The following is a 13,485-nucleotide window of genomic DNA, read 5'->3' on the forward strand; positions in this document are numbered from 1 at the left end:
ATTGGAATATTGGAATACTTTACACCATACACAAAAAAGGATATATCTTTGAATGCTCTAACTATAGAGGAATTATGCTTCTAAATGCAGCGTATAAAATATTTTCCACAATACCACCCTATGGCAGCATATGTAAAACGGATAGTAGGAAAATACTAGACTGGTTTCAGAGGTGGTAAATCGACAATTCATCAGATTGCAAACCTGAAACAAATTTTATAAAAAACACTGGAATATGGCATAGATACTCATCACACATTTATAGACTACAAAGCAGCCTACGACTCTGTGAATAGAAGAGAAATGTTCAATACCGAATACCGAATCAGTTGGTAAATTTAACAAAACTAACTCTTGAAAAAGTTGAATGTAGAGTACAAATTCAGGGGGAACTGTCTAAATCTTTTAAAATAAATAACTTGCTGCGCCTGGAAGACCCTCTCTCCTGTATACTGCTCAATTTGGCAGTGGAACAAGTAATTCGTTTATGACACAACTAAAAGAATCATTTACAAAAATATGTTTAATACTAAACACCAACAATATGATACATGAAAATAAGCTCGCAACCACAAATCCTACAGCCACTTGTTATAAGAAAACGACATCATCGAAGCAGTGAACGAATTTGTATACCTAGGAGCGCTCGTTAACACTGGAAATAATACTATAATAACCGCAGAATTTGCACGGCCAACATATGCTATTTTGGGCTCAATCTCCTCCTTAAATCCACAATTATATCGAGAAATACAAAAATAAAACCCTACGAAACAATGAGTGAATGAATGACAAGGCGTGTGGAGAAGATGATAGAACTTCGAATTTTATAGAATGTACAAGGAACCAGATATCGTAAAATATATTAAGATATAATATCTGAGGTGAAGAGGGCATGTAATACGTATGGAAAAAAATGAACCAGCTAGAAAAACGGCCCTTGATGCAACCATTGTTCAGAGAAAAAGAGAAAGACCCAGAATAAGGTTCCTTGATAATATCGATGAAGATATGAGAAATATGGGAAATGGTACTTGGCGATGAATAGGGATCACTGAAGACAAATTCTTGAGGAGACTAGGACCCACGCAGGGTTATAAAGCCAGAATGATGATGATTTAATGAAAGCAAATTGTTAAATCCACGGTCTAAGATAAGAATCTATAAAACAGTTATCAGGCCAGTGGTCATATATGGATGCGAAATGTTGACTATCTCAACCACTGATGAAAATCAACTAAGAAGAATGCGGAGAATTAAAATGAACAAAAAACTAGTCGAATTAGTATAAAGTTACAGATATTAGACTAGCTTAGTCCTTTAAAAAAATGCTGAATAATCGAGTTGTAAAAGTAATCCAGTAATGGAAACCCCAAGTATAAACAACAAGAGGAAGACCTCTTAAAGATGGATGTACAATATAGAGGATGACTTTAAAGACATGAACATCAAGCAGTGGAGAAGAAAAGAATCTGATAGGGCAGAATAGAAGAATATTGTTAAACATGTCAAAACTTACAAAGAGTTGTAGAGCGAAGAGAAGAAGAATATTTTCATTATATCTTTATTTTATCCAAATTACTCATATTGATCATAATATTCCTTTTTATGAGGTCTTGTTTATTGTATTTTAGAGGCATTCGTAGAAGCTTTGGCTGTATTGACATCTTGGCTGTCCTCACGTCCACATCATACAGAGATGTATAAATTGTTATCACATTTAAACTTTTAACATCTAGTTTAATTTTTACACTAACTAAATTCTTTCAAAGATATATTGACAGTCTTTTACTTGGAGTATAAATTTTCTATGCACTAAGAGGATGATTTCTTCTTTGGCTCTGGTTTCATGCGTAATACCACTGTATATATTTTTTATACATATTATATACTCCTATTTTTTTGTCAGTTCTTTAGTTATTTCTTGTTCTCTCGTGTTTAAGGATTTTATATGCCAAGTACCGATTCGGAGTAGTTTCTCGCTTTCCATAATATTTCATTCCATAATCGCTTTTATTTAGAAGTTCAGACAGAGTATACTAGGAGGTTATGTTACTGGATGAAATTATATAAATATGGACGTTGTTGTCCATTAGGATTCATTGGAAAAACATAAAAGCTCAGGGCGACATTCATAATATGATAGAATCAGTTGCTATACCATATCTTCAACAACTAGAAAACTCAATTTTCGAGCTGGATAATGCAGACCTCATATGGCAGTAATTACTACCAGGTTCTTTCGTTAACCTAGAGTAATCGATCTTTCTGGGCTAGCTAGGTCTCCCGATCTTTCATCCATTGATCATATGTGGGGCATGATCCGTACAAGATGGACCAACTTATTGGTTTACTAATGAATTTTCTTCAACTAAGGCATCAAGTTGTTTATGCACAAATTCAGTATTAAAATTTTCGAACAACAACTGTTTCAAAACTTGTCGTCTGCTTGCTGAAACAGTTCCTGTCGTTGCTGTTTCGCCTTTGATAATATTTGTGAGAAATAATTCCATACCACGACCTATAAATCCGGAAAAAAAAAGTATCAAGAAACAGTATAATACAAATAAATATTAAAGTATGTTTTAGATTATCATATATAGAATTGTAATATAGGCATATCTATGTAATAGAACAGTATTAAAATTGAGCGAATCGCTAGAGTATGCGTATATGAAGAGCAGCCTGCTATGTCTAAATTACGTTTCATCACAACATTCTGCTCTTACGTAGCTCTGCACAGCTGTATTGATGTGATCGAGCTTTACGAGTATACATATTATACAAAGTGTTTCAGTTGGCAAAATGCATACATTGCGAGTAGTTATTAGTGGATTCTATATAACTGATATTTAGTTTAGTTATATTAGATTTGAGATATCTGGACAAAATGATATTCTCAACTATCTGATTTATTTTAATATACGTTAGTTTTGCTTCTCTAAATACCACATCACTAAATAAGCCTAACATTTGAATGGCGCTACTTATTACAAATCACCACCATATTTAGATAGTACCAACATTCAAACGTCAAATGTCAAAATATTAGATTCATCTTACCATTAGTTTACAAATTTCGCTATTGTAAAACGCCGTCTACACTCTCGATCGAAGTTCTTTGGACGAAGTGTCGAAGTGAAGTTAATCGAGGCGAGGTGACTCTCTACACACTCGTGACGTCAAGTAATGTAGTGTGACACTTCGTATTCGAACTTCGGGCTCTTTGAATTGGACGCGAAAAACCGACACAGAACGGAAGTAGAACGAGGCGAAGCGAAGTCGCGTGAAGTACCTGTCTACACTCTCGTACTCGCTGAACTTTGATCAACTTTGCGAGTAGCATAGTGGCCGCTTAAGAGATTTTATTACTGCAATTTTGTCGCTTTGGTCACCCAAATTTGCGTAAGATAGCAGAGGAATTAAACATTTTAAAATCTACAAATACATAATAACATTTTTTAATCAGTTGCCATCTAGAACCCATTTAGAGACATTATCTCAGGGCCAGCAGCAATCCCTGTTGGGAGTCTTACCTTGCCATGCAGGGTATCTATTAAGAACTTTAACATCACACCATATTTTCAACAAAAATGTAACACGTAATAAATTTTGTACCATTTTAAGGATTTGTACAAAATATTTAGCGACTTGACTCATATATATCTGGTAATACACTGATGATAAACTTTTTAGTCAGAAAACGTTCTGTGATGTAGCCCGACAGGGTTTTTTAAAATTATATACCTTCTATAAAGGATTTTTAAATAAAACTTTTGGAAACAATACACTCCACAGATGATAGAATAAATGGGAGGTCCAAATATAATCAAAGAAGAAGTTATTTATGCAGCAAAAAGTCAGAAAAATGGAAAAGCCACCGGTCTAGACAATATCAATGAACTACTTAAATTAATTGCAGACAAATAAAGTAAAAGCCTAGACTTGATAACAGCACTATTCAATAAGATATATGACACATGTAAAGTACCATCAGACTGGATAAAGTCAACATTCGTAACGTTACCAAAAAAACCGAATTCCTTGCAACACGATGACTATCGAATATTAAGCTTGATGTCTTATGTCCTTAAAACTTTTCTCAGAATCATCCATTTACGAATTTATAAGTGAGTTTCAGATGAGTGACACTCAATTCGGATTTCGAAACGGATTAGGAGCACGAGAAGATGCTTTTTCCTTAAATGTGTTAACACAACGATGCAGACACATGGCTGTTTTATTGATTATTGAAAAGCATTTGACTGCGTTAACCATCAAAAGATGATGACAATTCTAAGAACCATTGCAATTGACGAACAAGACTGGCAAATTATCTCAAAACTATATTGGCATAAAAAGGCAACAATTGAAATAGAGCACACAACATCAAAAGATATATGAATACAACGATCAGTGCAACATGGTTACGTTTTGTCACCGCTATTATTTAACGTGTATTCGGAATCTATGAGAGAATGAACGAGAGATGGAGCCGCCGAAACGCATTTATACCCAAGTACCAGATGGAGTGAGGAGAAGAGTCAAGCCCAGATCACGATTTAAAGACCAGATGGAAGACGACTAACGAGGGTTAAGATTACGAAATTGGAAAACCAAGGCGAAGAATAATAAGGAATGGAAGCTGATCCTTAACAGGCCAAGACCCACTTTGAGCCAATGATGATGGCGATTCGGAATCTATATTCAGAGAAACGTTAGACGACGGAAGATGGAATCAATATTAACGGAACCAGCCTAGACAATATCAGGTACGCTGATGATACCGTCCTAATAGCAAGCAACGCACAAGAACTACGAAATATAATAAATTCGGTAGTTAGACATTTTTTACAAGATCAGACCTTAGTCTAGTCTATAATCTAAATAATCAGATGAGAATTATAATAAAAGGTAAAGTACAGAGCTCCTTCAGCAAGAAGATGTCAGAACTCATGGCTGAAAGCAGTGGAGATGGATTGGCCGCTCATCTACAGCAATATTTCGGGCAGCAGTTTTCAAAGCTACAATTGCTATTTGGATCGCCAACCTTCGAAAGGATACGGCACAATAAGAAGAAGGCTTTCCTGCACTCACCAAATTTAGACCCCATTTGATATTAGAGGACCTAATACCTCTAAATGCCTCCTGGTAAATTTCATAATTTTGGACTTCTGAGGGCTTATTAAGTCCTTCATTTAAAGTCCATTCTGTAACTACAGTCAGTGTCTGTTGCATTATATCTCCGACTGTTCGAATAAAGTTGCCCTGGGTTAAGATGAGCAGGAAATAATGTCTGTTAGCCCACCCATGACCAGATCCACAAGAGAGGAGATAGAACTCCCCCTGCAGACCTCCTGGGGCTACTTGTGCTTACACTGTATCCTCAGTAACATTGCATATATCACACGGCTTCTCAGCATGCAACCTATCTATTTATATGCAGCTTGTTTCGTCATTTCTATTAGACGAATCACCTTTGTGATTGCTAGGTAGGAGATGTTGGCGAATGCTTCCAGCATCACCTTTTGGTTTTCCACACACTCCATACAAGATAGTACAGTACCGTTTTCGTAGAAAATCGTGTTCTACAGGCATACCGTCCCTATAGTATGTATTTAAAATCTAATGAATATTGCTAAATATCCAGTTGGACTGTTTTTAGTGGCCCACTTTGTATTTGATATAAATTACTAGTATTTTATGTTACTTACGAAATTAGCAGTTAATTAATGCAAACTAATTTCCACAGATTATACTTTGGACTTTAAAAATCTTGTGTGTTATGTTTTATTGTTGTATGTTACGTTTTTAAATATTAAAAATTGAGCAAAACATGTATGTAAATCAGTTCGTATCTTTGTGATGATATATGATAAATATGAGTTATTTCAGTCACTTGAAACTGGCCAAAACTCTCTTTATCCTGCGTTAAAAGCATAAGAAAATCCAAGCATCATTCCTTAACTTGCCTTATCTATTGTGTCTATCATTCCAAAACTTACTTTGTCTGGGCGACCAATAGAAACTAAGAATTTGTATTTCGTACGCGTCCCTGAACAATTATTATAATATGCATCACACAAACGACTTGAAAACGTTTTATTCTGTTGACATTTAAACACTTCTTTGGCAAAAAATATTAAATATTTAATAGCATTATAGATAATAATAAATTATTGTTTACCCGTGGAAAAAGGTAAAGGGGGACGCCGTCCCAGTGATTCTATAAAATGGAAGAAAAATATAGCAAAATTAAAAAGGATACATGATACATTTTAGGTTATATTTTGTTCCTCTTTTATAGACACGTGCCTTTGAAACTACCTGTTTTCCCAAAATGCAAGCATTCAACATGAAAAACATATCGCAGTTCAGTGCTCACAATGCAATATATATTAAATATTTCCATGCCCTATTTTATTTTCTGAAAACGAACAAATATATGTCTATTGGTGTCCCTTCAAGATCTAGAGGAAAAAAGCAGATCAAGTACTTTGTAAAAATAAGGGAAACGAAGGACTTTAAGTACAGGTATGTCAAAACGCATTTAAGGATATTGTTCTAGTTTCCAAGGATTGCATTTAAAGAATTGGTCGCGTTTTTGTACAAAACGTCTTATCCTTTAAAGAGAATCGAGGTGGTTCAAAACAAAAACCCCTTTATGTTCAAAAGAAACAGGCAGTAAAAATGTTTCTTGAAAAATTGCAATCTTCTGATAAACACCATTATAGAGAAAATTATATATAATTATTAAAAAAATTAATAAACTGCTTACAATGTATAATGACCAGCATCTGATACATGCTCCCTGTGCAGTTGTTTAACTGAGAAAAGCATTTTTTTCTAAGTTGAGAGAAAGCCAGATATCCTCGTTTCATCTTTTGACTCTGAAATGTACTTGGTCAATCCGAAAGTACAAGACCAAATCGCCTATTACAGCCGCCAACTGTACACATGTAGGTTTACTGTCGTAAAAGGTTCCTCAAAAGCCAAAATTGACAACAACAATGTGTTCATATTCACCGTGATGGAGCAAAAATTTCGGAAAAGATCAAATGTTTTTCATTGCTCATCAAGTTATTGATTTATTTATTTAGAAGATAAGTTTATGTGCGGATGGCTGCTGAGATTAAAACAGAAACTCAACTATGGTCGCAATGTCCATTTATTTTATAGTTTAAAACTCACCTCCACATATTGAAGAAATTGACCTGTTATTTCTCATTAGATGATATTCGTTTCTACCATCCGACAGGGTTTTTGGTATCATAGAAAAGAAATTAAGAAAGATTAGTGAAATTACTAGCCCTGAAACGTATATTGATATTTTTATGAAAAAGGGAACCGTTGCTAAATTGACCGATTTTGGAGTAAAGTCCTGGAAGAAAGTGGCACAGCAATACTTGGAAGGTATTCAATCCTGGCATTTCAAGTTTTCAACTGCCAAAAGAATTATAATTATAATAAAAATGAAGACCAAATCAAAGTTAGAGGCGAGGAAAGCTACAACAGCTATATAGGAGAGCAAAAATCAATTTTTAAACGTGGAAAACGAGCATTCCAGATTGTTGAGATTCAGAAAGGTGTGGCAGTAAATAAAAGAAAGTTGAGGACGCCAAGAAGTTAATAGACTTCCAGTTTGGAGTGCATTTAATGTAACGAGAAGATTTAACTTTGTTTAAGAGTTTCTGCGAGGAGCAAGTCAAATTTATTGAAAGGTTAAATGAAGAGACCGAAACGAATGAGTTTTGCGAATGGGACCTTGAGAAAGACATTTCGCCAAGAATTTAGAATATCCTAATAAACCATATTTCCTTATTATAAATGCACAAATGCATAAATGCAACAAGCACTCATGCCAAAGTTTGTCTAATTTCCGTAGTTCTAGTATACAGTTTTTCGCAAATTGTGAAATTTTACTTAAAGTGGATAAGGCGAGTTTTGGAATGGAATCCCTCACTTGTAATCCATACCGGCAGTATAAAAGGGTAATATTATTATTTAGAATTAGCTATCTGCTTAATCTGTTTAAGAACAGTCAGTTAGAAGTAGTTGGTGTTCTCTATCTACTCCTAGTGTATGCATAGTTGCCATTGAATCACCTTGTACAGATCACTGTACAATAAATAGTTCGGTATAAGTTAGTACAAAAAAAGTTTTTTACACATAAACAATATGTGGACGATCTCTATTAAAATTTAATTGTTCATATATATTTACAGAACTTTCACCATAAGGGTCCCAGGATGGTAAACTATGATATTCATTATGAATAATAATTGGATTTGGCAAAATATATTTTTCTGCCTGTGCCGTTTCATATAACTCAGACTTTTTGTTAATGTTTGTGGAAGGTAAATTTTGAAGACTTTCGTGAATAGATAAATCTTTTGTACTTAATTTGGATTTACGTTTTGGAGCCCAATATACAACTCCACCTATTACTATTATGATAAAGAGAACGGTTAGAGTCACTGATACAATGGCCATCCAACCATTCGAACAGTCCATTTGGCTTTTGGTGACATTCGACAAAAGTGCCTCTTTAAGTTCTACAGGCCCGTCGCACTTGATATCGTCCACGTCGAGTAACAGGTCATAATTCGTAAATTTCGCATTTTGGTCTTTATTCGTACTATTTGATTTCGAGGGTTTTGATTTGTACTCTTGGCTAAGCTGCCACAGCCACCCCAAGGAGCAATTGCATTGCAGTGGATTCCCTCCTAAGTTGAGTTCTCTTAATTGATCTAAAGGAAAGTGAATTGCTTCTATGGTTTGGAGACTATTATAACGCACACAGAGAGATGTGATTTTAGGGTTACCATGGAAAAGACGTGTTGGCAATTTGCTTATTCCTATATTGTAATTTAAATTTACTTTTTCTAAATTAATATTGTCAACAAATGCTCTTGCATCAATTTTTTTTAACGTTTCTAGGCGATCTATATGAAGTATTTTCAAATGAAACAAACCTCTAAATGCTACAGGTGGAATATCACTTATAAAGTTACCACTTAATTTTAATATACTAAGACTAGACAGTTTGGAAAGAGATTCTGTAGGTATAATCTTGAGATTATTATTACTTAAATCCAAATAATCAAGAGCTACAAGACTTGATAATCCACCAGAATGAATATTTGTTATAAGATTATCATCTAAGAGTAGGGTATGGAGTTCTGGTAAGGTTGGCACTTTCCCGTCTTCTACTTCACGGATATAATTTTTAGACAACGATAAATAATTTAAGTTAACTGTATCAACTAAGCAGTTGGTTGGTACTTCTAAAAACTGGTTATCGTTTAGATACAATTCTCTCAAGTTCTTCACCGAAACAAATAAACCTTCCTCTAGATGAGCCAGTTTATTTTCTCGAAGCTTTAGAACAATGAGGGAATGTAGTTCGCGGAATGCTGGTTCCTGTAGTTCTCCTAAATTATTTCTACTTAGGTCTAGGTACGTCAACGCTTTAAGTCCTTTGAGAGAATCTTTCGTTATATTTTCTATTTGATTAGTGCTTAAATCTAAGTGGGTCAAATTTATTTGAGATTCGAAATTATTATTGCCCAATGTTTTAATTCGATTTCTCGATAGGTTCAAAGTAACTAATTTTTCGTAAAACGGAAAGGAGAAATGAATCTGCGATATTTTGTTATTAGAAAGATCCAACTCATGCAGTTCTGGGTTTAACTGAATAGGAACGAACTCCAAATTGGCAGAAGAACACGAAGTTGTAAGAATATCATTTTCACACCTGCAAGCAGCTGGACAAATAGCTCCATCACTATTTAATCCAGTCATTGCCAAAACTAACACCATTATTATTGCTTTCCAATACATTAACTGGATTTTGTCATCCTCCATGGCCAAATCGCTGCATCGTCATGACACCTAAAACAAATTATTGTTATAATTATTTATTGAATTAAAATAATTCTATAATACATATTTTTAACACATTTTATAGAATACTAGCTAACCAGTAGAACTTCGTACTGCCTTAGAATTAAATATTGTGTATAAAAAATGTACAGAAAAAAAAACTAAAAAAAACTAACATATTATGTAAGAAAAAGATCGAATCAATTTCATACTTTCTGATAAACAATATTTTAATTTTTATTGCGTTGAATAAATATACAACGATGGCAGTTTTACGTCCACGAATAATTATCCATGCGTGAAATATGGAAACTCTAAGTTAATTCCGCAAACTTTCAAAGGTTGGCTTTGTTATTTGTTTATTGTCATTACAAAAGCGAAACGCACGGGAAATTGTAAACGTTTAAAATCAAATGGTATTGTTTGTTGGAATCATCGATGTACCCAGGATCAAGACCTCTCCTTTGTATTTTTCCTTGATTATGATCGTTGCCTTAATGGCATTATTCATTAGCCTTTTCACAGTCAGTCTCATTCCATTGCACAGTCGAGGTTTATTAATGTTACGCAGCATAATGACAACTGATCCTACTTCTAATTGTAAATTGTTAGGTAGGAATCCAGGCAATTCCAACGAATTTAAAAACTCTGTAGGATAGTTGAATACGTCAGCCTGATTTATAACTGTGTCAACTGATTTGAACGAAAACAACTTTCCTGGAAGAAAATTTAGAATAGTCGTATTCAGATCATCGACATCTGTATATTTTATTTACACGCCAATATTGCTCGTCCAATTATAGTTTTGGTGACATACCGAATATAAGTATAAAATTTCATAAAAATCGATCAAGCCGTTTCTGTGGAGTATGACGACTAACTGTTACTCTAATATGGCTATAAAAAAATAGGGGTTGGTGATAAAAGTATTATATTTATTTTTTAATGCCACGCCATTAAAAAAAAAATAAAAAACTTGTCCAAAAAAATAAAAAAAATGTTTGGGGTGGATCACCCTTACCACTTAGAGATATGAAAAATAGATCAGTACTGAATATACATATACAATTTCATAAAATTCTGTCAAGTCGTTTCGGACGAGTATGCCAACTAATTCTGTGACACTAATATGGGTATTAAAAAATAGGGTTTGGTGATAGAAAGGTAAAAATTAAGTGTAAGTATGTATTTTTTAATGCCACCTCATAAAAACAAAAATAAAAAATTTTGTGTAAAAAATTAAAAAATATGAAAAAGATTACGACGGATTCTCAGACGTACCGAATACACATGTAAAATTTTATAAAAATCGGTCTAGCCGTTTCGGAAGAGTATGGCGACTAACACTGTGACACGAGAATTTTATATAATATATAGATTAGAACAATTTTTATTTATATACTAATTTATTCGTAAACTCTGATTAAGTTGGTTCTTTCACGAATTTAGTAGCTTTACAACCGATATAAAAACACTTGGAAGGTAAGTTGTCTTCTATCAATCAAGAGAACATGCAGTTTCCAGTCAAAGTTACGGGATAAATGATCGTCTTCAAATAATTAAAGTCCTGATAGAAAAGCTTGTGGAATATAATAATAGACCAGGGGTGGCTAAGCTCCTTGATAGTCCGAGACATTTTTCAAAATCGGAATTTTTTCACGAGCTGCAATTAAATACATATTAAAAAGTATGCAAAAAATGTATTAAAAATTTTTTTTACAGAAATTATATTTACTGAAGACATAAAGGGTGTTCCCAAATTCACGCAAGATTTGTGTTTACTGCCATTTCTGCAGTAGTGTTTAAATAAAACGAAAACAGTTTTACAGCTGACAGTTTAGGGTTAGTAAAAATGGAGCGGTACACCAGAAAACAACGAGTTTTCATTGTTGTTAAAAATAATGCAAGTTTGGCAGCCACAGTTCGAAAATTTAGTACAAAATGGTATGGTCTCAATATTGATTTAATTTCGTCAACTGTGAAGGGAGTAATTGAAAAATTCAGGGAGACTGGATCAATTGGTGATGCTAAACACTATGGTCGTCCACAAAAAAGCACTCAAATGTCAATATGGAAGCGTGAGAATGTTGGTGAAAGCCCAGGAACATGGAAAAATCAAGACACGATTTAAAATATTTCAAGTCTTGAAATCAATTTTGGAATTCCTTCAATATTCCTTCTAGCTTATATATATATATATATATATATATATATATATATATATATATATATATATATATATATATATATATATATATATATATATATATTCGTTGAGTTTTTTTGATTAATATTGGAAAGTTGTAATTTGTTTTGAAAACTAAGTATACGCTGTGATATGGTCAGATATTATTTTATTAAAAGTCAAATAGCCCGCTGCTCACTTGCACAGAGCCCTGAACATTTTTCCTCAAGGTGAAAGTATTGTCTGCAGTTGATATTTCGAGTGACTAGACATTTATTACTTTTGTTAACGTAAAAACTATTGAAAAAATAATAGTTTAGTCAAAGTAAATTAATTGAAGTACTCGCCTAATTTTATTTATAATTTTTAAAACTTTTTGTGGGAGGTACTCAAGCTTTTTGTAAGAAATCCAGAAATACCTCAAAGTAGAACTTCTAATGCAATTTCTCAAGCAAATTTGATAAAAAGTGCAAAACATTCTATTAAAATACACAGATTTCCAATATTTTGACACCATTTAGACAATATTTGCGCTAGATAAACCACACAAATTTCGAAGCAAATGAGTTACAAATAAACGATTTGTGTCTTGTTGAACGGGGGGGGATAAAGGGGGGGTAGAATACGAAATGGAATTGATTCCAGTTTACTCCAATTAGCCTCCTCTACTCAAATCCGACTCTCACCTTCACGCTGGTGTCCCCTGTAAACCGAGCAACCCAACTGGAGATCTGGTATCCAACCCGGGTGGAAAGTTGGGTCGGGAACTGACGAGAGCGGGTGAAATGGCCCTCCGAAAAGGGGGTTTGACGTTGGGTTAACTACTCCCTGTAAAAAAACCTTTTGTTATGAGAGCTACAAAGAAAGAAACCGGACTGTCTAACCTACGACGAACTCACAAACGAAATAAGGATAAGCCTTTATCAGCCTGGAGCCACGGCTCTACTCATACAAGAGATGAATAAAGCCAAAGCATATATCATTGCTTTACAGGAAATGGGGTGGATTAGCTCAGGCATCCTGGAAAAAAATAACTGCAATATTTACTACAGTGGACATCCTACCCGATACGAATTTGGTGCCGGATTTATTGTAAGCAGCAAGGTCAAACAGTGTAATCGCTAATATTAGCATTATTAGCATCCATGCTCCAATGGAAGAAAAAGAGGATAATGAAAAATATATGTTCTATGAGGCACAAGACCGAGAGTACGACCAAAGTGCCCAAAAAATGACATCAAAATAATAGCAGGAGACTTTAATGCCAAAGTCGGAAGAGAGAATATATTTTCGCCCACCATCGGAAAAGAGAGTCTACACGTAGACTCTAATGATAACGGTCTCAGAATCATAAACTTTGCGATGTCTATAAACATGGTAATAGCTGGGACACGATTTCCCCATAAAGATATACA

The 13,485-nt window shown here is 34.0% G+C and overlaps 1 protein-coding gene across 2 annotated transcripts in view; it reads right to left on the reverse strand.

Annotated features, from left to right (window-relative positions):
* Window positions 1-7,846: 7,846 nt before the first annotated feature.
* LOC140452503 (uncharacterized) overlaps window positions 7,847-13,485 on the reverse strand; it is a 59,513-nt gene continuing 53,874 nt past the window's right edge. For both annotated transcript variants that reach the window (XM_072546807.1, XM_072546808.1), the window contains exon 2: window positions 7,847-9,894. In XM_072546807.1, the coding sequence (XP_072402908.1) occupies window positions 8,164-9,867 (1,704 nt within the window). In that variant the 5' untranslated portion in view covers window positions 9,868-9,894 and the 3' untranslated portion in view covers window positions 7,847-8,163. The remainder of the gene's footprint in view (window positions 9,895-13,485) is intronic.

This window comes from Diabrotica undecimpunctata, chromosome 10 (genome assembly GCF_040954645.1).
Source record: "Diabrotica undecimpunctata isolate CICGRU chromosome 10, icDiaUnde3, whole genome shotgun sequence".
Lineage (NCBI taxonomy): Eukaryota > Metazoa > Arthropoda > Insecta > Coleoptera > Chrysomelidae > Diabrotica > Diabrotica undecimpunctata.